General features: G+C 50.1%; 2 protein-coding genes across 2 annotated transcripts; one reads left to right on the top strand and one right to left on the bottom strand.

The window, feature by feature from the left end:
* Positions 1-341: 341 nt before the first annotated feature.
* Positions 342-10227, bottom strand: CLPP (caseinolytic mitochondrial matrix peptidase proteolytic subunit). The gene is made up of 7 exons (XM_078615178.1): positions 10072-10227; positions 9017-9118; positions 8547-8618; positions 7232-7328; positions 4056-4243; positions 3539-3644; positions 342-2919 (listed from the first exon to the last, which is right to left on the bottom strand). Exons 1-7 carry the CDS (start codon positions 10099-10101, stop codon positions 2768-2770), a joined length of 747 nt encoding a protein of 248 aa, XP_078471304.1. The 5' UTR covers positions 10102-10227; the 3' UTR covers positions 342-2767.
* A 2015-nt stretch (positions 10228-12242) lies between these two features.
* On the top strand, positions 12243-24577 carry GNG10 (G protein subunit gamma 10). The gene is made up of 2 exons (XM_078615182.1): positions 12243-12503; positions 18449-24577. Exons 1-2 carry the CDS (start codon positions 12420-12422, stop codon positions 18572-18574), a joined length of 210 nt encoding a protein of 69 aa, XP_078471308.1. The 5' UTR covers positions 12243-12419; the 3' UTR covers positions 18575-24577.
* The last annotated feature ends 442 nt before the right edge of the window (positions 24578-25019 follow it).

Raw genomic sequence — 25019 nt, 5'->3', positions numbered from 1 at the left:
CTGGATTGTCATGTTTTATTGCTTGAAGAAGTGATTGTCAGCGGGCTTACCAAAAGTTCTGAGTTCCATTTGCTACATTTTTCACATTTCATGATTTGTATACATATCGACCGATTAGCATGTTTATGTATCTGCACAATACCCACCTAATAATTGCGTGTGCGAAAACTCCTACACTTTGCCGATCCCAATGATCGAGTTATAAACTTGCATAGAGTTTTTGTGAGCCAAGTTTGATGACAACAGAGCCACGCTGCTTATCCGCTTTACCATTTTACAATATCGCGGTGCGTGACAATTGATTCCTCTTTCAAAACCATACACTATATTACCACCAATCTATATTTGAAGTTTAATCTAGATTTGAAGTTTTTATTACCACCGAAGACGCGAGTTCCACACTGCTTGCTCCCACGCAGTTATTTATTACAACTCAATCTCAACGGGCTTTCCATTATCAAAATAGCGCAATCGGTTCAAGCCCACATTCTGGCCTGCACCACAGTAAACCATTGAGCTCCTGTACACACAGACACACACTTCCCATTTTATATACATATCACAAAGATTGTGTTGTTATATTGTTGTTGGCTGTGGAGCAAAGATGGGCCAAGTCAACCTCCAACCAAGATGTGAGCTTGCAACCTTCCGACAAAAACCTTAAATCAAGGGTGGGGAACATTTTCCCTACCGAGGACCGAATAGAATTACAGAATATTCGTATTAAATACCTTTTGAGAACCACGCTCGCACTATACTAAATGTTGACCTTCTTTCGCACCGTACGTAACCATCCGTGCTAATCAGAGGTGCATACACGCACACCTTGGCTTTATTCAATGACTTTAAAAATAATCAACGATCGAACGCGTACACTCGCCAAGAATAAAACATTGCCCTATAAGTGTGGCTAAGATCCCTGCAATTACCAAAAAACATAATTTCCATGTCCTTTAGAAGTAGCGGGTCTCATGTGGCTGTGGGCCATGTGACATGAAGTCGCAAGCCACAATCACGTTCCAGCACCCCGCCTTTCGCGATGCAATGCCAGGTGCTTCTTATCAGTGTGACGTTGTGATGTACCGTTGTGCAAGCAGTGTCGCGCAAAGCTGAAGTGAAATGGCGCAACGAAGTCTGCACGTTCTGCAAGGGGCGGCGTTCCACGTAAAACTCTGCAAATCTGTCACTCGTTTTTATCACGAGAGTTGCACATTACAGTGGATGTCCTCTAGACCCAACAGGCCACTCGAAACCAGGCAATAGATCTCGGCAGAGAATTGTGGCCTGTTCGTCGAAAACCAAACATACAAGGGCATTGTAGATTTTTCTTTAAAACCATACACATTATCAAGAAAAGTGTAATAACTTTGTAAAGCTAGATCAATCCAATTTTATTACGAATCATTAATATTTGCAATTAACCTTTTATTTAATGCCAATTCTTTGCCATGCCGACCTGGTTAATCTCACGTGACCCCATCCAACCATTGGGCCAGTGATTACATATTCGACATGAAAAATATAAACAATGATTTTGAACAAAAGCTGCACGTTACGGACGCAAACCGCAACCTTTATTCATGCAACGGTGAAACAACGCAACACGTGGACGTTCTTGTAAAACAAGGTAGTGGCACAGCGCTGCAATTGCTTTGCTCACGCCGCTGCTGCCGGAAGAGCCTTCCACGTTGACCCAACGAGGCGAGAAGTGGGAGTCCCCACACGCGACATTCAGGGTAGCGCGGTGGCTACGAGATGTTAACTCCCTCGCCTGGCATACAGGAGGTCCTGGGCTCGATCCCGACCATGACGCCTGCTGCTGTATATTTGGAGTTAGCGTGTCTCTCTCCCCGTGGTCGCGTGGATTTTTCTCCGGGTCCGTCGGTTTTTCCCTCCACATTTGGAACCGCCACACGTTGAAGAGTATTTGGCTGCAATAAACTTCCACGTGATATGCCACTTCGTTGAGCTATAGTGTGTGACAGCCAGGTCGCTTTGAAGAAGAGCTGTATATCGCTCAGTCGGGCCTTACCTGGAAAAATAAGTGGAGTTATCCCAACGCAGGCGACCGGCTGATTGACTTAACCGAGGCGTAACTGTTTATTATATTAGCTGGTTGGACAGGGGTAGAGTGGGGGGAGAGATTTAAACAAAACTTTCTTAATTGTTTCAACTGCCACGCCGGAAGATGGAATCGAACCGGTGACCTCTGGATTGCAGTGCATGTCCCAGTGGTGTGGTCACCATGTGGCAGCTCTCTCAAACAATGCTGCGGGTTACCACAACTCAGAATTCACGGCCCCATTTCAATCCACTGCTGGATGTAGGGCTCCTGACACGTGTCGGTCAGAGGTTGTGTGAACATACTTCACCATGCTGGTCAGTGCGGGTTGGGAAGCAACAACATTGCACAATTATTGCAACCAATAACTTCAGCTTTAAATCGCAGTCTTGTATGCTGTGTGACTTAGTGCTTACATTTTTTAAGAAAAGTATTGTATGCTAAGTTGGGTTGAATATTAATGAACTGAATAGTGAGGAGTCGTGACACTGCAGCGTAGAGTTGTGTGATACTGCAGGGAGGCGTTGTGATACTACAGCGTGGAGTTGTGACACTGCAGGGAGGCGTTGTGACACTGCAGGGAGACGTTGTGATACTGCAGCGCGGCATTGCGACCCACTGCAGCAGTGATGATGCAGTGTAACGCAGCGTCGCACGACACCGCCCGTCAAGCGGCGTCGTGCCACACCGCACCGGCGCCGTGGCTCAGGGCTCGGGTTTGTCGTCCGCGCCCTCCTTGCTGATGAGCTGGGGTTCGTCCTCGCCGTCGGGGGGAGGGTGCACCAGCACCTTGTCGATCAGACCAAACTCCTGCGCCTCGATGGGGCTCATGTAGCGGTCGCGCTCCATCACTTGCTCTGCGACCACGCGACGCCATTCGGTCAGAAACAACACCAAACAAAAGCAAAGGTGGCGATGAGATTGCTCGGCTTTGGCGCATTCGCCAATCGCTGCAGAGGTTCACGGTTCGAATTCAGCGACCGCCCCGATTTAACACCGCGGCTGCATGAACAGGAAATTTGCTACGCCCCGTGAGCTTCACTCGCACAGTGGACATTCAAGCTCCTGCGACGTCACCCGCAACTGTAGGATACCGGTCTGCTGTGGTGTCATTGTCCCAAATATGAAACGAATTAAACTGCAAATAATGAAATTGGAATATACAAAGCAACCATCGCCCCCTTCTGAATCAACTTTGAAGGGCAGGTGTCAACTGTGCAACCAAGGGGGAAGGCTTAATGGAGGCGACGACCTTGTTAAGAGGTGTCTGAAGGAAGTGTTGACCGTGCACCGAGAGGGAGACGTCCCGCCAAACGGCGACGATGAGAAGCTCGCAGCAGTCTTAGGAGGTTAAAAAGCCGATCGAAAACAGTTTTGGAAATTTGGCCGAGGGAAGCAACGGCGAGGTGCGGCGGTCTCTCGGTGACCTCTGAGGTCAATCCGATGACGTGAGGCGGTGCGATCGGCCTCTCTCACCAAGCACGCCGATTGGCTGCCGCGTGTGCTTGGCGTAAATGCCGTTGATCTGCCGCTTGAGTTTCTGGATTTCTTCCGCCTGGATCGCGATGTCGGTGGCTTGGCCCTGGTGAGAACAAACGTGGCACCCGCCTCCATCAACGAGCAGAGCAGAGCAGTTCGCATGGCCGAGCAAAAGCGCATCTACTGCTCGTAGCAGAGGTTTGTGGCTCAAGCCCAGCGGCCACCCTGGCTAATGCTGCGGTTGTATTAACCAAAACTCGTACGTCTCGCCTCGGCGGGCGTGTTACGTGTGTCTTGTGGCACGACGCGTCACGAGTCGTGAAATGTCACGCGTAGCACGCATTGAGGCTGGACGTGTCACGAGTCAAGGCATTACACGCGTAGCGTGTGTTGGGGCTGCACGTGTCACGAGTCAAGGCATTACACATGTAGCGTGTGTTGGGGCTGCACGTGTCACGAGTCACGTAGCGTGTAGTGCCCTGTCCTGTGTGCTGTGCGCACTGCGACGACGTACATACGCGCCCCCGGAGGGCTGGTGGATCATGAGGCGTGAGTTGGGCAGCGAGTGGCGCATGCCGTGCGTTCCGGCCGCCAGCAGCAGGGAGCCCATGCTGGCCGCCTGGCCCACGCACCACGTGCTGATGGGGTTCAGGATGTATTGCATGGTGTCGTAGATTGCCAGGCCGGCCGTCACCATTCCCCCTGCGCGGCACAGCACAAGACGCCCATGTTGTCTGCGAGTCTCGTGACGCGCGTGCGTCGACTGCCCGAGGGAGCGGTGGTGCAGTGGTTGGTGCGCTCCGCTACGAACCCGGGGCGACCTCGGTTCAATTCTCGGCCGTGGCTAACATCGCCGGCGATTATGTGAACCGGTGGAGAGGGCCTCACTTAGGTCAACGCATCCTTAAATTAGTACCAGGTGCGATGTGTAAATGCCAATTCTGAGCAGACGAAGGTAGGCGGGCATGGTTCTGGCCACACCATACCGTCATCGTATGCCGTGCCGGTCTCTATAAGTGCTAACAGTCTGAAGGACTACAGGGGAATCTTTAACCATTACTTGTAAGCGCCTTCTTGAAAGCATTTCTCAAACGCGTATCTGCAAAACACTGCCCGTTAAATTGTCGATAAACGTTTAATGAATGTATAACGGCGCAAAACGGGTGTGTGCCGGCCTGTAGCACTGATACACACACACGCTCACGCTCACCATCGCACTGACATATGTCATGTGATCAAATGTACACCATTGATCCGAGTTGCATTGAGCCAGGAAATGAAAATGCAAAGCAAAACGCTGCGTGCAGCCGCGACAGACTGCTGTGTCCGCCAACCTTAAGCCTCTTTGCAAAAGTGACTCGTCTCAATGGGCTCTCTCACCTTGCTAGCAAGTCAATGCGTGTATGTGAAAGGCAACCCAAAACACAAAAGAGCTATTGCAGATATACTCCGTCGTTTGTGACGGGCTGTCTGGTATGATTACAAAGCAATGTCAATGGATAAAAAAATAATCCAGTCACAATAACATGGTCGCCGTGGTGGCTACGAAATGTTATCTCCCTCGCCTGGTATGCAGGAGGTCGTGGGTTCAATCCCAACCATGACACCTGCTGCTGTATAGTTGGCGTTTGCACGTCCCCCCCTGTGGTCGGGTGAATTTTTCTCCGGGTCCTCCGGTTTTTCCACTCCACATTTACAATCAACACGCGTTTAGAGTATACGGCTGCTATACATTTACACACAATAAGCCACTTCGTTGAGCTATCATTTGTGGCCAGGTCGTTTCTGAAAAAGGGCTACATTGCTCAGTGGGGCCTTACCTGGTAAAATGAGAACTAGTTTAGTTTTTAGTAAAAGTTTCACGTTGCAATAGCACGACGATGGCGCCCTCTCGTGTTATCGAGGCAGAAGCACTGCCGGAGCGCTTCACCGGTGCCAGCCAGCCAGCCATATTAAGTACGCGCGTCACAACGCATTGATTCATCGCTTAAAATGGATTTTGACATGAAAATACACGCATTAAATTGTCAGAATAAACATACGCAGCCACTTAAGACGGGATAAATTCACTACAATAGAAAAAAAAAACATCGATTTCATTTTTACCGTGGCCCCAAAATTCCTGACAATTCGTGAAATTTGCGAGGAGGGCGAATGGTTGCGTGTGTTACGTCACACTCACGACGGCCTCGTGGGAGTTTCAGAGCCGGACCGGCGCATGGCTGAACGTAAATAATACTGGTAGGAACCTCCTGGTTCCACCAGCCCACAGGGGATTATTGTGTCCGTCCGTCTGTCGTGCATCCAAAAAAGGGAGGGGTGGGGCTGGGTGTGGAGTTGGGGAGGGGCTGGGTGGGGAGGGGCTGGGTGGAGAGGGAGGGGCTGGGTGGGGAGGGGCTGGGTGCGAAGGGGAGGGTGGGGAGGGGCTGGGTGGGGAGGGTGGGGCTGGGTGGGGAGGCGCTGGTCACCCCGTGGTGCCCTTATAAAACTCAACGTTTAACCTACTCACGTCGGCTTGTGCCCACCCTCACGGTCGGCCATATTTGCGGAATACACCACGCCGCCGTTGACCCTGGCCATTGACCGAGCAACCTAACGTTCCTACCAGCTCCCTCCGCAGGAATGTGTTAATCTCAAAAGTAATTTGAGATATTTAGTTGCAGTTCTTTGATCCAACTGGTGTGTGTCAGCAGTCGCTCACCGAACCCATCACCCATCATATTATTCAATTGACAGGAGAAGACTGAGAGTGCTGCAGTAACCTTGATAACAAGGTTAAATGGCACCGAAGTACGTGCAAGACATTGTTTGTCCTGGGCTGTCCAACAAGAGCCTCCAGTATTTTTACGTTGTGTAGGGCAGCCCAGGACACATAGCCAAAGTATATCTCTACAAGGGTTATTTAGAATATTCATTTAAGTGGTGTGGACCCTATGCGACCTGTGGGCTGTATTCGGCCTCAGACTTTCTTTCCCAAGGGTCTGTCATTTTCCTTTCATACGGTCCACAGCCAAACATCACCTACCACTTTTGACACGGCCCTCAAACAATATTTATTCATCACTCCAAGCATCTGAGCATCACTCATCGCGTACCAGAGGCCGAAAACTTCTGACCTGGCAACGCCGTTTCAATTTGTTTGCGTGCACTCGGCCAATTCTGTCACCGCAATGGCCTCCTTATGCCCGGTCGTATTGTATTTCTTGCGTCGCTGCTGAACAACGGTAAGGTGTGCTGCTGCAATGTGCGGTCCCGAAAAAGTGATTTGAACGTCCCAATTTGGGTCCCCAGACAGGAAACGGATCCGCAGCGCGGCTTGAAGGGTTCACGGTCACCCGCCCGGCCGGACTTCTGAGAAGGTCCGCTTGGCGCGTGCCGGCTCCCCTTGCCGTTCTGCCTTTATCCCTCATGGTCGCCTCTCGGTACTAAAACCGCCGCTGCTCTTGCTCGTAGTCCCCACGTGTGTGGGGCAGCGAGCACCATCTCCTCCCCGTCTACGCGCCCAGGAGTAGTGAGTACCGAGGCCGGGCACGAGTCCGCGGAGTTTTTATACCCCCCCCCCCCCCACTCCCCCGCCTTGTTGCGGTCTGTACCTTGTACTGAGCTCTTGTTTGTTGCAAATAAAAACAATGAAATGAAAGAGCGATCGCGGTCACCATCCACGCGCCCGTGCGTTTGTCCCGCACACACCTGGGCTGTTGATGTACATGTGGATGGGCTTCTTGTTGCTCTCCGACTGCAGGAAGAGGAGCTGGGCCACCACGAGGCTCGCCACCGTGTCGTCAATCTGGGGCCGCGCAGTCAACCCCCACCACCACCGCGCCGTCAGCGTACCGCGCCGAGAAAGCCGTGCCGCCAGGCCGGCAGCGTACATCGATGAGGTCTCTCGCCGAAGGCCAGCGCAAGGGCGGGCGCGGTGACACGGCCGAGCCGCTCGATTGCCGAAGTTCGCGGTTCGAACCTAGCGGCTGCCCTGGTTAATACTGAAGGTGTAAAGGTGCTATAGGAGTACCCGCGTGCGCACCCTGCCAATTGACTAAGTGCACGTGTATTATCCAAAACACGCCATCTGTTTCTCAGCGGACGTTAACGATCTCGTGACGTCATTTTAAAAGCGAGATTAGGTTGTGCGTGCAGGCGTCACGATCCAAATTATAATTACGAGCAAATTACTTAATTGTGTAAAAACCACGACACAACATTGGCCCCTGCTGGCAGACTATAGTCGCCTGTGAAACATAGCTTCAAGTTAGCCTTGCGCGATAATAACAAATGATTATTTTTCAATGAAAGTCAATTTGTCTCTGTCCTAATGAGCGATGTGGCGGTGATTATTTATCTCGGTGGTCTCAAGACGATGGTTGAACAACTCATTCCAACGACGGGAGTGCATTCCTCAATCAGACAACCAGTACTGTCTACAAAGCGATCATTATTTTATCAACCGCAGAGGGATAATGGGCCAGTTGATATGCCCAGCCGAGATTTGAACTCGTAACTATTAAAACCAAACTAAAACAATTTTTTATTTTACCAGGAAAGGACCACTAAGCTGTATAGCTCATTTTTCAGATGCGACCTGACCACAAATAATAGCTCAACAAAGTGACTTATCACGTGGAAATTCATACCAGCCAAATACTCTAAACGCGTGCTGATTCTAAATGTGGAGGGAAAAACCCGGAGGACCAGGAGCAAAATCCACGCAACCATGGGGAGAGAGACACGCCAACTCCAAATATAAAGCAGGCGTCAGGGTTGGGATTGAAACCACGACCTCCTTCATTCCAGGGGAGGGCGTTAACATCTCGCCACCATGAAAATACTGGACATCTTTAAACAAGAGCTTGATAGCTCATCGGATTCCGCGAGTTTAAATAAAGATTCTGATTCCGAGTCAAATTCTCTTAACAAAACACGTGAACTCAAATCGCTAAAAAGGTGATGCTTGACGTCCTGTTAGTAAAATGCTCTTTGTTTGTCCCGAGTGAAGGCGATTGCTCACCGGCCCCATCACGCAGATGATTCTCTCCCTCAGCAAGCGTGAGTAGATGTCGTAGGCCCTCTCCCCACGTCCCTTCGAGGCGACAAACACATCACAACATGCTTAGTACAGCAGATGACAGTGCCATCCACTTCCGGTTTGCGAGTCAATCTCTCCGACCAGAGCGTCGCCCAGCCAGGCATTCAATTACACTGTCACAGCTAAAACATGCTCGTACACCTCTTTTTATCGATTCACTTTTGGATGAGGACCATACTTCGTGCTGGTTGCATATCCTTATCAGAGTTGTTTCTTTTTGTTTGCATTTTGACTGCTTGTGTTGTGGGTATTGCAAACATGACCACTTGTACAAAGGTGTCAGTTTTTGTACCAGTTGAAAGGCTAAAAACCTATTACTATACTTGGCCATCTGTTCACCGACAGATTGCTCACAAATGGGTGAATGTGCCCCGCAAGCGCTGTGGTCTCACGGTCTGCTCGATGACGATGGGCACGAGTGGACTGCAGTGCCGTGCCGATAATCGCAGGTCGCGATGTAAGGGGAGCAGTCCTCCCACAGCACGCACCAGACTCTGTGCGGAAAAACAACAACGCATTTAAAAACCAAGACTTCATCGCAGCCAACGCAGACTCATCTTGACATTTCTTCCTTCCTTCTGCCAGATTCCGCTGCTGTTACTCAGTCGGATGCTGTTACAAAGCCGGCAGAACCTGGATGAAATGTTGGTGGATGCCCAGCACACACGCGTTTGATGATTTGTTTGAGAGTTTATTCCGACAGTTTAAAAAATCTGGTGTGGTGGAGGTAGTGACCGTGGGCGATGAGAATATAAACATCTCACAGACCAGAGCCCCCCGGCTGTGACTGTCACCAACCCTGGGAAGGGTGGCACAGGCGGGTTTCTTACAATCGGGTTTAATTATCTTTTGATATTAAACCCGATCATCTGAGATTGGGAGAAATCCGGTTTAATTGGTTCTAATTGCGGCATCCGAGCGGAACTTCTCAACGATGGGCGTCATCCATTCCAAGCGAAGGAACTCACTGGCAGTGCCCACGATTGTGGAGAAGAAACTCGTGTTCATCAAGACCAACCTGCCCGCCGCATCTACGACTACCCCGTGCCCAATGGCCCCGAGTACGATAGCAGCACCGACGAGGAAGCAGCCTAAGCCTTGGATCAGAGTTTCGTATTCATTAAACCAGGTTTTAATTCCCCGAAATCGGGTTTAATTGTATTAAAGAAAAAAACCCGATGCCTGCCGCTGGAAAAATCGGGTTTTTTTCCACCCATGAACCCTGGGCAGTTGCATAACAAACAGCATCCCAGCAAAGTCCTCATCTCAGCAAAGTCCCCATCCCAGTGTCGTGGTCTTAGTTTGGCTCCATGAGAGCCGCGGAGTGAAGCGCCCGTTCACCCGGCGTTTTAAACACTTTAACCTTCACCCACATCAAGACAAACTCAGCGTTAATTTATCGCATACACATTATAAGAAACAACAACAAACGCACGGGGAAACGAACCTGAACGCGCGAGAAAGCCTGGAAGCGCATGTTTGAATGAATTAAGAGCGGGCAAGAAGTGTCACGTCTCTTGATGTGTCCCCAAGTCTCTGCCTCTTCGCCACCAACACCACCTCCACCACCACATGTGGCAGCTGCTGCAGTGGGGCCACTGAGCTCAAGTCCGCCATCTTGGTAGGGGGAACTACTTTTACTCTTGGTAGATGGGGACTATATTCTTTCTAGATTTGAAGCTTTCGTGACTGCAAGAATTCATAGTCTTAGGTTTTTTTCGGTAAAGTCACGTAGAAAAATAATAAATAATCGAAATACTATTATTCTATTTATATTATTATTAAGAATAGAAATAATTTATTTTATTATTATTTATATGATTTTTATTATTTCTTTTTTACCTACGTGACTTTACCGAAAAAACCTAAGACTACATTCTTGGTTCTTTCGGTAAAGAAAGAACCAAGAGTATGGATCCTTGCAGTCATGAAAACTTCAAGTCTCTAAAGATGGGGACTACCTTTACACTTGGTAGTGAGGAACTACTTTTACTCTCCGCAATGGCGGCGTCGTCGTCATCGGCGCGTGCTGCGGCGTTCCACCGCTGGTGCATTAATCTCAACGGGAAGATTCCCTTACCAATATGGCCGCCGTGTTTACAAGCGCGATGTCGTGTCAAGCGCGTTCACGACGCGCGACTGATATAAACTTTATTAATTTATAAACATCGTCGTGCGTCTGTCGATAAGACGTTCAAAACACCACATGGGTACATTGTGCAAAAGGCGTGGAGCCTTCAGTAAACCACACACGTTTTGTGGTAAAAAAAAAACATGCAAAACACATTGTCCTGCGGAGGGAGCTGGTAGGAACACGTTGGGTTGCTCGGTCAATGGCCTGCAGGGTCAACGGCGGCGTGGTGTATTCCGCAAATATGCCCGACTGTGAGGGCGGGCACAGGCCGGCGTGAGTAGGTTAAACGTTGAGTTTTATAAGGGCACCACGGGGTGACCAGCCCCTCCCCACCCAGCCCCACCCCTCCCACGCCCCACCCAGCCCCACCCAGCCCATCCCCACCCTCCCCATTCAGCCCCTCCCCACCCTCCCCTCCCCACCCAGCCCCTCCCTGCACGACGGACGGACGGACACAATAATCCCCTGTGGGCTGGTGTAACCAGGAGGTTCCTACCAGTATAATTATTGTAATAATTATTTTTTCGTAACAATGAAATAATTATTATCGTAACAATGAAATAATAATTATTGTAATAATTAAATTATTATTCTTGGTTCGTTCGGTAAAGTCACGTAGAAGGGAAATAATCACACAGCTGATAATCACACCTGATGATGATTGCTTGTGTTGCAATCGAAACGTCGTGAGAATTTTATTTTATTTATTTTATTATTTCCCTTCTACGTGACTTTACCGAAAGAACCAAGAATATGAATCCCTGCAGTCACGAAAGCTTTAAATGGAAATGAAATTATTGTAACAATGAAATTATACTTTTTGTGATAAATAGTAATTATTGTAACAATGAAATAATAATTGTCATAATGAAATTATATTGTATCAATGAAATAACAATTTTGTGACAAATAAGAATTCTTGTAAAAATTAAATTACTATTGTAACAATGAAATTATTCTTTTTTGTGACAATAAAACAATGATTGTAATCATTAAATAATTATTGTACCAATGCAATTATTCTTCTTCTTGGTTATTTCGGTAAAGTCACGTAGAAGGGAAATAATAAATTAATAAAAATAAAACATAATAAAATACAATTCTCACGACGTTTCGGCCACAACGCAAGCAGCCGCCCTCAGGTGGAGAACAGGTCTGTCGGAAAGACATCGTCTGAATGAATCAAACGTCGTGATAATTGTATTTAATGATGTTTTATTTTTATTATTTTATTATTATTTCCCTTCTACGTGACTTTACCGAAAGAACCAAGACGATTAATCTCTGCAGTCACGAAAGCTTTAAATCGAAATTATTATTTTTGTGATTTTTTTTTTGTATAACAATGAAATCAGGCGAGCGCGCAGGACACCCACCCTCCCACCCCGTCTCAGCGCCGGCGCTCCCTCTCCGTGTGGCTGGGGTCCTAGCGCGTGCTGTGCGCGTGGCGATGACGCAGACACCCCCCCGCCCGCCCGCCCCGCCCCCCCCGCCCCCGCCATTGGTGACAGAGACGCGGCTTCCTCCCCCGTCTTCCTCCTGGCGCGGCTTCTCGTCGCCAAATCTCCGCGCGAGAAAATAATTCAACAAAGAAACTTCGCCACACTCCGCCGACACCTCACACCGCGAGCAGGTCTATCGTCGCAGTCGTCGTCGCCGCCATGTCGAGCAGCATGATGAACATCTCCAGCATGCGACGTCTCGTCGAGCAGCTCCGGGTGGAGGCGAACCTCGAGAGAATAAAGGTCCCTTTACACCCCCCCTCCCTCTCTCTCTACCCCCTCAGTCTACCCCCTTAGACCCCCCCCCCCATACCCCCTTAGACCCCCCCTCTCTCTACCCCCTTAGACCCCCCCTCTCTCTACCCCCTCTACCCCCCCCCCCTCTACCCCCTTAGACCCCCCTCTCTCTCTACCCCCTTAGACCCCCCCCTCTCTACCCCCCCCCTCTACCCCCTTAGACCCCCCCCCCCCATACCCCCTTAGACCCCCCTCTCTCTCTACCCCCTTAGACCCCCCCCTCTCTACCCCCCCCTCTACCCCCTTAGACCCCCCCCCTCTCTACCCCCTTTGACCCCCCCCACCCCCCTCTCTCTACCCCCTTAGACCCCCCTTTCTCTCTACCCCCTTAGACCCCCCCCTCTCTCTACCCCCCCCCTCTACCCCCTTAGACCCCCCTCTCTACCCCCTTAGACCCCCCCCCTCTCTACCCCCTTCGACCCCCCCCACCCTCCTCTCTCTACCCCTAGACCCCCCCTCTACTCCCTCTACCCCCCCCCCCCTCTACCCCCTTACCCCCCCATCTCTACCCACTTAGACCCCCCCCCTCTCTACCCCCTTACACCCCCCCCTCTACCCCCCCTCTACCCCCTTAGACCCCCCCCTCTCTACCCCCTTTTGTCTATATCGTTTAACGGTTGGGCTACGTACGGTGCGAAAGAAGTTCATCACGAGGAGATTAGCCATGTTCTATTGGCGGTGGGGCAGTCTTCATGAGCTCTCACATCCTCCACCCCACCTCGCTGCTATTTTATATTCCGTGCGTTGCCTATTCAGGCCGCGGTGTTGTTATTGACGGACGAGTTTGTTGTTATTTGTAGCACACGATGCCAGTGCTGCCAGTGGCGCATCGCCTGGTACACAGGAGGTCTGTGTGTCTCTCTCTCACCATCATCACGGTGGCTATGAGATGTTAACTACCTCGCCTGGTATACAGGAGGTCTGTGTCTCTCATCATCATGACGGTGGCTGAGATGTTGACTACCTCGCCTGGTCTACAGGAGGTCTGTGTCTCTCTCTCATCATCATCACGGTGGCTATGAGACGTTGACTACCTCGCCCTGGTACACAGGAGGTCTGAGTCTCTCTCTCACCATCATCACGGTGGCTATGAGATGTTGACTACCTCGCCTGATATACAGGAGGTCTGAGTCTCTCTTTTACCATCATCACGGTGGCTATGAGATGTTGACTACCTTGCCTGGTACGCAGGAGGTCGTGGGTTTGATCCCGACCCCGACGCCTGCTGCTGTATACTCTTTGGTTCTTTCGGTAAAGTCACGTATAGAGAGAAAATAATAAATTAAATACTAGCATACGACGTTTCGATTGCAACACAAGCAATCATCATCAGGTATGAATGAAATAGAAAACAAACCTAGTAAACTTAGAAACACAATGCGATACAACACAGAGAGTCGGCTAACACAACAGTCAACACCCCGCCTGGTTGATTACGTTCTTCCAGAGAATGCTACATTTGAGAGAGAGAGATAAAACACAGAACCGGAGACACAGACAGACACACAAGCAGAGAGAGATAACACAGAGACACACACAGAGAGAGACACACACATTGGTGTGTGTGTCTCTCTCTCTCCACGTGGTCTCGTGGATTTTTCACCGGGTCCTCCGGTTTTGCCCTCCACATTTAGAATCAACATCACTACGCGTTTAGAGTCATTTTCTGCTGTAGATTTGATAAGCAACTTCCTTCATCTATCACTTGTCGCCAAGATGCTTCTGGAAAACAAACTCTCTCGCTGGTTCTGCAGTTCCACTACTGGATTATTTTTTCCGCCTGAGGACGACCACTTGTGTTGCGATCGAAACATCGTGACATTATTTTTTGTTTTATTTTATTCTTTTTCTACCTAAGTGACTTTACCGAAAGAACCAAAGAGTATGGAAAAGAGCTGTTTAGCTCAGTTGGGACTTACCTGGTAAAATAAATTATAACTTTGCTTTTCCTTGCTCACGCCGCTGCTTGTGAGAAGCCTTTTAGCTGAATAAGTGAACTCTAGCGGCTGTTAGTGGTCTACGCTTCCATGTTCACCGGATTCGTCTTTGATGAGGTTACAGATTCAGCCGAAATTGGAATCCTGTGATGTCTGGGGGTGGAACCACTCTCAGTTTCTACCCAACTGCATTCACTGCACTCACTCGCTAAATCGCTCCTCAGTCACTCGCTGATTCACTCCTCCACTCACTCGCTGATTCACTCCTCCAGTCACTCGCTGATTTACTTCTCCAGCCACTCGCTGATTCACTCCTCAGTCACTCGCTGATTCACTCCTCCAGCCACTCGCTGATTCACTCCTCCACTCACTCGCTTATTCACTCCTCCAGCCACTCGCTGATTCACTCCTCAGTCACTCGCTGATTCACTCCTCCAGCCACTCGCTGATTCACTCCTCAGTCACTCGCTGATTCACTCCTCCAGCCACTCGCTGATTCACTCACTCAGTCACTCGCTGATTCACTCCTCCAGCCACTCGCTTATTCACTCCTCCAGCCACTCGCTGATTCACTCCTCAGTCACTCGCTGATTCACTCCTCCAGCCACTCGCTGATTCACTCACTCAGTCACTCGCTGATTCACTCCTCCAGCCACTCGCTTATTCACTCCTCCAGCCACTCGCTGATTCACTCCTCAGTCACTCGCTGATTCACTCCTCCAGCCACTCGCTGATTCACTCCTCCAGCCACTCGCTGATTCACTCCTCCACTCACTCGCTGATTCACTCCTCAGTCACTCGCTGATTCACTCCTCCACTCACTCGCTGATTCACTCCTCAGTCACTCGCTGATTCACTCACTCAGTCACTCGCTGATTCACTCCTCAGCCACTCGCTGATTCACTCCTCCACTCACTCGCTGATTCACTCCTCCACTCACTCGCTGATTCACTCACTCAGTCACTCGCTGATTCACTCCTCCAGCCACTCGCTTATTCACTCCTCCAGCCACTCGCTGATTCACTCCTCAGTCACTCGCTGATTCACTCCTCCACTCACTCGCTGATTCACTCACTCAGTCACTCGCTGATTCACTCCTCCACTCACTCGCTGATTCACTCAGTCACTCGCTGATTCACTCAGCCACTCGCTGATTCACTCCTCAGCCACTCGCTGATTCACTCAGTCACTCGCTGATTCACTCAGTCACTCGCTGATTCACCCAGCCACTCGCTCACCGGCGATCAGTCGCCCCCCCATCACTCTTCTCGCGCTACTACCGCCCTGGTCACCGTCGCCGTGAACTTGACGCATCGATCCCTCCCACCACGCTTCGCTCCGCACTTCCAACAGCCACAAACTGCGCAGGTCACCACCACAACCCCCTCACCGCAGCTCCCAGAATGCCTTGCTCTTCTTTGCGGGCACCGCTCCATTTGGGAATGTGTCCCTCCCATCGTCTCTTTTATTGTATTTCTCACCAAGCTCCTAACAACCTTTGCTGAGTTTCGATTTAAAGCTTTCGTGACTGCAGGGATTCATCTTCTTGGTTCTTTCGATAAAGTCACGTAGAAGGGAAATAATAAAAATAAAACAATAAAATAATTTTCACGACGTTTTGGACGCTGTCTCATTCAGACTCTGTCTTCCCGACGGACCTGTTCTTCACCTGAGGACGGCTGCTTGCGTTGTGGCCGAAACGTCGTGAGAATTGTATTTAACAATGTTTTATTTTTTTTATTTTAATATTTCCCTTCTACGTGACTTTACCGAAAAGAACCAAGAAGATGAACCTCGCTGAGTTGAAGCAACTTGCCAACCGTTACGTATTACAACCTTCACAGCGCTCTTTGTTGCTGCCCATTTGACATTTCGGGGGGGGGGGTCTGGTCAGCACAGCGCGACTCAATAAAACCCATTCCTCAGCAGGTCCCCGCAGTTGACATTGTGACCTCTCGCCAGTGACGACAGCCGGTAACCCGGGAGTCGCGAACAAGCGGTGGCTGATGAGATAACACCCAGCGTGTTGCAACCTGTCCCCGTGGGCCAATGGGTTTGTGTAAATACTAACTGTGTACGTGTAGAGACGGACACGAGAGGGCACATTGTCTCATCTATTTGGTTATTTATATTCTGCACAATGACGCCCGTGGTTATTTTGTTTCTCGTGAGGCGAGTGATCGAACTACAGTCTCTCAGTGGCATTGGTGCGGCGGAGAAGGAAGAAAAGAATCTTACAAATATTTGAGTGCTTTAGAATGTAAATGCATTTTTCTTAATGCATCGTTATATCTTGATGCCTATCATTCAGCCACTAAGAATTCCCAAATATATTATTTATTATTTGGGAATGCTGCTGCTTTCGCAGTGGTGCACAAATAACAAAACACTCGAACCACATTCGTCAATAGCCCTGCCTGTACCTTTCCTGTATAAAGGAGTGTTATTGACAAATGCGTTGAGTTTAATATATCGCTGATAATCATCAGTCTTTTCCTTTTGAACCCAGACAAAAGCCATTTAGTATTGGAATACAATAATCAGCAAAGCAGACGAGTCGTACTATTGGATGCATGCATCAATTTCTGTGTGCGCGCATCCTGTGTGCAGTGTGCACACGGTTGCTTGTGTTGCGTGCATGCCGCCCTGTGTGTGGTGCTTGTGATGTTTGTGTGCTGCGTGTGCACTTGTGGTGTACCTCCTGCCTTCTTGTGCCGAGCAAATCCTATACACTCGCTGTGTGTGCGTGCTGTGTGTATTTGTTTTGCACTGGTCTGTGTGCGTGCTGTGTGTATATCCTGCAGGTGTGTGTGTGTGTGCTGTGCTTGTTCCTCTGTTCTGCCTGCATGTAGCGTGCCCCGTTCTTGTTAGCTTTGCTTTAATTATATATCTATTTTCTGTTGACGTTTCGTGTGTTCTGTCTCTCTGTCATACACCTTAGTTCTTATTAGGAGCGTTCTGTTTATATGCCACGTACTGTTCAGTCACAATACACCCCGCCTGTTGTGTGTGTGTCACTCACCCCGCCTGTTGTGTGTGTGTCACTCACCCCGCCTGCTGTCTGTGTGTCACTCACCCCGCCTGCTGTCTGTGTGTCACTCACCCCGCCTGCTGTTTGTGTGTCACTCACCCCGCCTGCTGTCTGTGTGTCACTCACCCGCCTGTTGTCTGTGTGTCACTCACCCCGTCTGCTGTCTGTGTGTCACTCACCCTGCCTGTTGTCTGTGTGTCACACACCCCGCCTGTTGTGTGTGTGACACACACCCCGCCTGTTGTCTGTGTGTCACTCACCCCGCCTGCTGTCTGTGTGTCACTCACCCCGCCTGCTGTGTCACTCACCCCGCCTGTTGTCTGTGTGTCACACACCCCGCCTGTTGTGTGTGTGACACACACCCCGCCTGTTGTCTGTGTGTCACTCACCCCGCCTGCTGTCTGTGTGTCACTCACCCCGCCTGCTGTGTGTCACTCAACCCGCCTGTTGTTTGTGTGTCACTCACCCCGCCTGTCTGTGTGTCACTCACCCCGCCTGTTGTCTGTGTGTCACACATCTCGCCTGCTGTGTCACTCACCCCGCCTGTTGTCTGTGTGTCACACACCCCGCCTGTTGTGTGTGTGACACACACCCCGCCTGTTGTCTGTGTCACTCACCCCGCCTGCTGTCTGTGTCACTCACCCCGCCTGTTGTCTGTGTGTCACACTCCCCGCCTGTCTGTGTGTCACTCACCCCGCCTGTTGTCTGTGTGTCACTCACCCCGCCTGTTGTCTGTGTGTCACTCACCCCGCCTGTTGTCTGTGTGTCACACTCCCCGCCTGTCTGTGTGTCACTCACCCCGCCTGCTGTCTGTGTGTCACACCCCCCCCCGCTCGCGTGCTGCCGCCTTGCGTTTCAGCGCCAACACGTCCTGCCTGTAATCCCGCCTCTCTCCCCCCCCCCCCATGCCGCGCCTGCTGCAGGTGTCGCAGGCGTCCGCGGAGCTGCAGCAGTTCTGCGTGGAGCACGCCTGCAAGGACGCACTGCTCATCGGCGTCCCCGGCGGCACGAATCCGTTCCGCGATCCCCGCTCCTGCTCGCTGCTGTAGCCCAGCGGACCGCCCCCCCTGTCCCCTCTCCTCCCCCCCCCCTGAGTCATTTGCTCAGGACTCCGCTATCGGTCTCTCCCCTCCCTCCTCGTCTCAAAAGAAAACACGGACCGAGCTTCCGAGTGCGAAATCCAACATCCGTGCTCGCAGTCGTTTTTCCTTCTTTTTCTTTTTGTATAATTCGGGCCGAGTTTTGACAGCGACGCGTGCCCGAGTCGCAATGATATTTTCTGGTGTTAATTGACGGCCAAACTGGTGGTGGGGGGGGGGGTCTCTATGGGGTACGGGCGGAGTGACGTGCCGGAGTAATTTCTCCAAGCGCTCGCTCACGCGGCGATGTCACGTCTTCTTGTTTTGTGCCCCCCTCGCCGTGGAGTGCACGCTCGCCCGTCGCGTGTTTGCCTGAAAACAAGTGTGTCACTCTCCGGCGCAGGTCTTCTCAAACGATCTCTAACCGAATGCATTCTTTCAAATTGAATAACAGCTTCGATATACAAGTTTTATCGTGGTTTTGCGAGGGTGCTAATTAGAGCGTTGTGCCTGATTATCGGCTTCATTGGGTGGATCGGTAGCCAAGTGGTGGTAACATCACTTGGACAACGATCCATCTGGTCACTTCTGCAGGCAGTTAGAATAAGCCCCTGTCCGTGAAGAACCCCGCAACGGCGTCTTGCACAATGCTAAGCCATCGTGCGCCAGTGTCGCTGACCCACCGTCATTCCCGCCATGACCACTGTTGACTTCCTTCAGAGTGCTTCTCGTTTTTATCAACGCCAAAGGTAATGATCGGCGACATTTTTCCACCCCGCCGGACCTTCTAACCACATCCCCTTTCCACTGTGAATTGAGCATTCTGACCACACCACCGTCAAGCCAAATGTTTGAAAATTATCCCCGACTAAATTGAAAATAACGTCTCCATTCATTTATCTTTAATAGTTACCTTGAAAAGGAGGTCTCGTCAGCGCCAGTGGTGTCTTAGTTGTGGTTAAATTAAGGACAATTTCTAAGCAAATAATTTATTGTGGAAATCTTGCTCCGATTCCCAGCTATCATAACTTGGTTAAATAATCAAAAGCCTGTCATACTAAACACACTTGTTTTCACGCTTATTTTATACACGTATATATATTCACGCAAATATATACATATACACACACACACGCGCACTTACATTCCATCTGGGATGTTGCCCAGAGCAGTAGCGCATAAATGTAGCAATGAATCTGTGCAACATTCAGATTTAGATCGGTGTAAATCGAGATGATATGTAGTGTGCATAACCAGTTTACGTCTTACCAGTCTGCCTTCCGTAGGCTTTCTATAACCCTGCCCTTGACGGCTCCTGCGATGGTTTTTCAACGCTTGGAAGTGACAAGGCCCTCTCGTCATCCAAGGCGCAGCTCAGACAGCGTAGAGCATCTTATACTGTCGATGATCGCGTACAGTTTTTCATCCCCAGTGACTCGTGGACCGTGTTATGGGTGGTCGTTTTGCCTGTGTCGAGACCCCAATAGATACAAAAAAAAATAGACATTTCACGTATTTGTGTTGAATGTGGGATGCCTGCGAAGCCTCTCCCTGCGGCCCCATGGAAGGCGTCTAAACGTGAATCTAAGCCTCGCGTTGTTTGATCAGTCGCTCATCCGAAGGCGACGGCCGTGAGGGCCTTGCGAGAAATTTGCGATCATCGGCTCGACCCCTTGCGCTCACGTCCTTTCTTCACGGTCACCTGGGACCAACTTTGTGCCAAATATAGCCCCCCACCCCCCCCCCCCCCAGCCGTGCGATTACACTTAGGCCTTGTTTCCCACTGCACGTTGAGTCGTGTACCGTACCAGAGCTGTACAACAGAGGGCAAGCCCACCCTCTTGTTGAAATCATAATAGTACTGCTGCTGCTGCTGTGTGCCACGCCACCTCTTGTACCCTGGACACAGTCGCGATGTCAGGGGCTTCAGCACTGCAGCGCGAGTAGCGATGTAACGTTTCACCTCCTACGGTTTGGTTCGTTAGACAACGTGTGTCCGTGCAGTGCATGCTTTAATGGATGCGCGCGGTATGCACGGACGTGCAGCATTTTCCACAAAACCAATTACATACAACGTGTACGCGAATGAATAATGATAGGTGCTTTCATGCACAATTTAGAGCACGCACCACGATTGTAGGAATCAGCTTTGACAGGCGGATCGTTACATTCCTCGGCGATGTGCTCACGTCCGCGATGTCACGTTCCTGCACTCCCCATCATCGTCTACAATCCTGCCCAGTGAAGGTCCATGTCGTCCTGGGCTTGGATTCTGGGCCGTGAGGGTGTAGGAGGACGGGGTGAGTGGGCGGGAGGGTGGAGAGCGAGGGGAGGAGGAGTGGAACAACGCGCGTGGATTGTCGTAGTAGACGACTTGGCCCGGCTCGGCTCCGTTCTGGACCTGTACCAGTACCGTTTGGCCAGTGCCGGACTAAGCTAGTGCGGGGCCTGTAGCATATGCTATAAAGGGGTCCTAAATTAAAGAAAAATACACATTAAAACAGGTTTTTATAGAGCAAGTGCAGAATCGCTGAACCCGAATTGATAGCTTGAAAGCATTTGGCGCGGAGCCCTTGAAAGTGCATGGCCTGTAGCATATGTGGCTACTTTTGCAACTAGGATAATCCGGCACTGCGTTTGACCCTGATACAGCTGGTTGTGGAAACATGGGCCCTAACTCCTGGTGGTGCCTGATAGTATTGGATTGTACCACACAGTACTCTGCATTGCCCAACAGTATGATATGGTATCACATAGTACTAGATGGTGGTTCTCCGTCTTAGATGGTACATATAGTACCAGTGGACTGGTACCACGTTGTACCGAGTGGTACATGATAATACTGAATTGGGTCTATCACGTAGTCCCGGATCATGATCGAATAGTATTGGATGGAACTGCGTAATATCAAGCAGTGTTTGTGTTAGATTATGCCGCTGGGTGTTAGATTGTGGTGATTGTCTTGAATAATTGGTGCCACTGTACCACATAGTGCCGGATGGTGCCTAACAGTATTAGATGGTATCACGTACTGCAGCACTTGGATGGAACCGCGGGGAATGTAACGATTCTCCCCGTCCCCGATGCAATGAATTGTCACGCACGTTTTGATGCATGCATCCTGAGCATAAGAACTAACCCCTCGGGGAATCGTTACATCCCCTGGTGGTTACCACACGGTGCGTACATCGTTTTGGTTGGTATCTTATTCTGTAAGAACCACACGATGCCTGATAGTATTGAATGGTAACCGCACGGTACCAGACGGTGCCTCACGGTATGGAGGAGTACCACCACGTCGTACCACAATGGTGCCTGTTGGGGGAAAAAAATTGAGCGGTTACGCAACGTCGCACCCATCCGTCGGCTCTTCGGAGCGACGAGTGGCGGCGGTTGGTGCCAACAACGGCCGTTGTAGAGATCCCATTGGGTTGTGGATGTGTGCCGGGTGGGACTAAATGAGGGGCGAGCATGCGTTGGTAGGGTGTAGGATTGTTGTCTTGAACCTCGGCGGCGTGTGCCGTCCACCTGCCTCGCAGGGAGATCATTCCCAGTTCATCTTCTACCTCCCCCCCCCATTTATATAATTTTTGGTTGTGCCTTCTTTGTTTAAAAATACTAATAATTGCATCTTACCTTAATTGCTATTTTATAGCCCAAGTGTGATATGTTAATTATATTAATAAGGGTGGCTGCAGGTTAGGTTTGGTTTGGTTACATAGAGGAGTTTATTTAATTTTTGCGAGTGCTTTGCTAAAATCGCATTTTTGTAACATGCGCAGCTCGGTGGGAACGCACGACGTTTTTAGCATTTGTCTTAACGATGCAAAATAGTTTTTATTTTTAATTGCATACGTCTTGACATTTCTTCAAGTACCACCGCTTTACGATTCTTAACCCCGTACGGCACCGGCCCGGGCTCGATAACGCAGCACTGGGACATCGCGACCGGCACCTTCCCACCGTCCGCACGCTGCGTGCCACCCCGCAGCGCTCCGTAGCTCGTTGGGCCGCGGCGCGGCGACCCGCACGGTGCCACGCGCTCGCTCCCTGCCACGCGCTCGCTCCCTGCCACGCGCTCGCTCCCTGCCACGCGCTCGCTCCGTGCCACCTCGACACGAAGCCGCCTCGACACCCTACTGAGCCCGGGCGGGGAGCGAGCCCCCGACGCCGCGTGGAGCAGCCCCGTTTCCCGCGACGCGTCTTTCCCTTTTCCGGTTTTCTCGACGCACAGGAACCGCATTGTCTTCAGGCGGTTACTGTCCGAGTTGGCGGTGGGGGGGGGTTCACCGCACTCCACAGACGGATTGATCTGGCGCCCCCCAGGGCTTCGACGTTTGTGACGCGGCGGATCGATCGGACGGGCCCCGCGCGCTGCACCGGCGATGGGATCATCGACGCCTGTGCAGGTTGCGCACGGCTGCGTGCTCAGGTGATAGAAACATTAATCCTTCGCCCGAGAAAGCTCCTCTGCATCACAATAGTTGTTTTCGGCAGGCTCCTGCCACTGCATCCGTTGCCAAATTGACGCCTTGCATTCTTGAGTATCGCATGAATCGATCCATGTGTGGTCTCGTCACAAACGCTTCCGTGACTTAATACGTGACTGGCACCCTCGTGTGCTCGCTCTGTTGGGTAGATCTGCATATTAAACCATCTGCATTTGGTAGATCTGCATATTAAACCATCTGCATTTGGTAGATCTGCATATTAAACCATCTGCATTTGGTAGATCTGCATATTAAACCATCTGCATTTGGTAGATCTGCATATTAAACCATCTGCATTTGGTAGATCTGCATATTAAACCATCTGCATTTGGTAAATCTGCATATTCAACCATCTGCATTTGGTAAATATACTCTGGTGCTGGGCTATAATTGCCCACTTGAAAATTAGCTGTTTGTCGCTGGAGGAATCTAAAGCTTGTACACAGTGGTAAATCGTTTTCCTAAACCTTTTTGTTATCCTTGGCAGTCGTGCTGGGACACAGACAAGTCACGTTCTGCTGTTCTGGTCTATGCCAAGCCTCATTGCTTGGCTGTTGGGTTGTGCTGCTCGTTCTCACTTGCAAGGTGACTAGCGCTGGGTTTCGAATTCGGTTTCTCGCTAAATGTAAGTGGTTAATTTGAGTAAGAAGAAATGCAAGGTTGATATGGATAGACGTTTTTTCCATACCTGTGTGAAAATTTTATCCTATTCAAGACCAAGAAAAATCTACGTTTTTTTCTTCAAAGTAATGATTAACTTATATAAAACCGAACGAGGAATCTTTTATTTTTTAATTGATTCACAAACGTGGACTCATTTCTCCTACTTGGAATTGGAAACTCGGCGAAACTCTTGAAATTGCATCGTTAAGACGAAACCATCGCATCACGTGCACTGCGCTTGCCTAGTCCGCTGGGATGTGACTGCATTTGGGCGTAGAAAGTCAAATTTATAATTCAGCGGTCGTTTGAATTGCTTACAGAATAATAAGAATAATGAGGCACCTCCGCTGAATTTTAATACAGAATCCTTGCCCCTTTTTACTAACCGTCGACTACATTGAGTAGTTCCTCCATCCTTGAGTCGTGGGATTTGTTAACGATGTGCTAACTTAAAACTGAAACCTCATCGGGTTATTTTGTATCTACTGTATTAGAATTCCCATGTGTACCGTGTACCATTTCGTGCGGAGCCAGGATAGGGCGAACGTGATTCCTAGTAAATCGGAATGTACTTCGCATCTCGTTGAAATTCGAGCAATCCCAATTCCAGTATTTTGTGTATTTTTCTTTGGCGCATTTTTGTGTAAAGGAAAGAACACGAGCATGGTTAAGTGCACATTCGTTCGAGCAGCTCCATGAAACTATGGCTTAGCTATCCTGTTCGGGAGGTTTTTTTGAGAATCGTGAATGTGTGTGCGTGTTTGCTACTAGTACCCGTATTATTAATATGTCGTGAGATAATAAATACAAAACTAAACTACCCCTTGTCGTTAGGTTTTTTTTAGCTTGCAACTACTGGTGATCGATGCTAGTTGTTTTTTGGGGAAGGTGACGTAGTTTTATGTGCCAAAAATTACTGTGAGTAACCGTCACCCACCCCAAAATATGATCAAGTTTACACCGATATGGTGATACGTGGCCAACGTATCGATTCAATTCTGGCCGATCAAGTCTGCTCATCGGCGGTGGCTTTGAGACTTGTCACGACTGCAGTTCAACCTCGACGTACGGCGACGTTTTTACTACGGCTGCTCTGAGCTTCATCGGGTAATGGACTCGGGAAACACATTCCTGCGGAGGGAGCTGGTAGAAATGTTGGGTTGCTCGGTCAATGGCCAGGGTCAACGGCGGCGTGGTGTATCCCGCAAATATGGCCGACTGAGGGCGGGCACAAGCCGGCGTGAGTAGGTTTAACGTTGAGT

Source organism: Lampetra planeri, chromosome 46 (assembly GCF_965212315.1).
Source record: "Lampetra planeri chromosome 46, kcLamPlan1.2.h2, whole genome shotgun sequence".
In the NCBI taxonomy this organism is placed as follows: Eukaryota; Metazoa; Chordata; class Hyperoartia; order Petromyzontiformes; family Petromyzontidae; genus Lampetra; species Lampetra planeri.
The sequence above is the reverse complement of the archived record's forward strand: the minus strand, read 5'-3'. Positions and strand labels throughout refer to the sequence as shown.

What these genes read in the sequence shown, in the direction of transcription:
- CLPP (XM_078615178.1), bottom strand. Translation starts at nt 10,101, where the DNA reads ATGCGCTTCCAGGCTTTCTCGCGCGTTCAG. An exon ending in CCATCGTCATCGAGCAGACC is followed by an intron (nt 8,619 to 9,016) that starts GTGAGACCACAG and finishes GTCGCCTCGAAG; the next exon opens with GGACGTGGGGAGAGGGCCTA. An exon ending in AGCCCTCCGGGGGCGCGTAT is followed by an intron (nt 3,645 to 4,055) that starts GTACGTCGTCGC and finishes TGTTCTCACCAG; the next exon opens with GGCCAAGCCACCGACATCGC.
- GNG10 (XM_078615182.1), top strand. Translation starts at nt 12,420, where the DNA reads ATGTCGAGCAGCATGATGAACATCTCCAGCATGCGACGTCTCGTCGAG. An exon ending in CGAACCTCGAGAGAATAAAG is followed by an intron (nt 12,504 to 18,448) that starts GTCCCTTTACAC and finishes CGCCTGCTGCAG; the next exon opens with GTGTCGCAGGCGTCCGCGGA.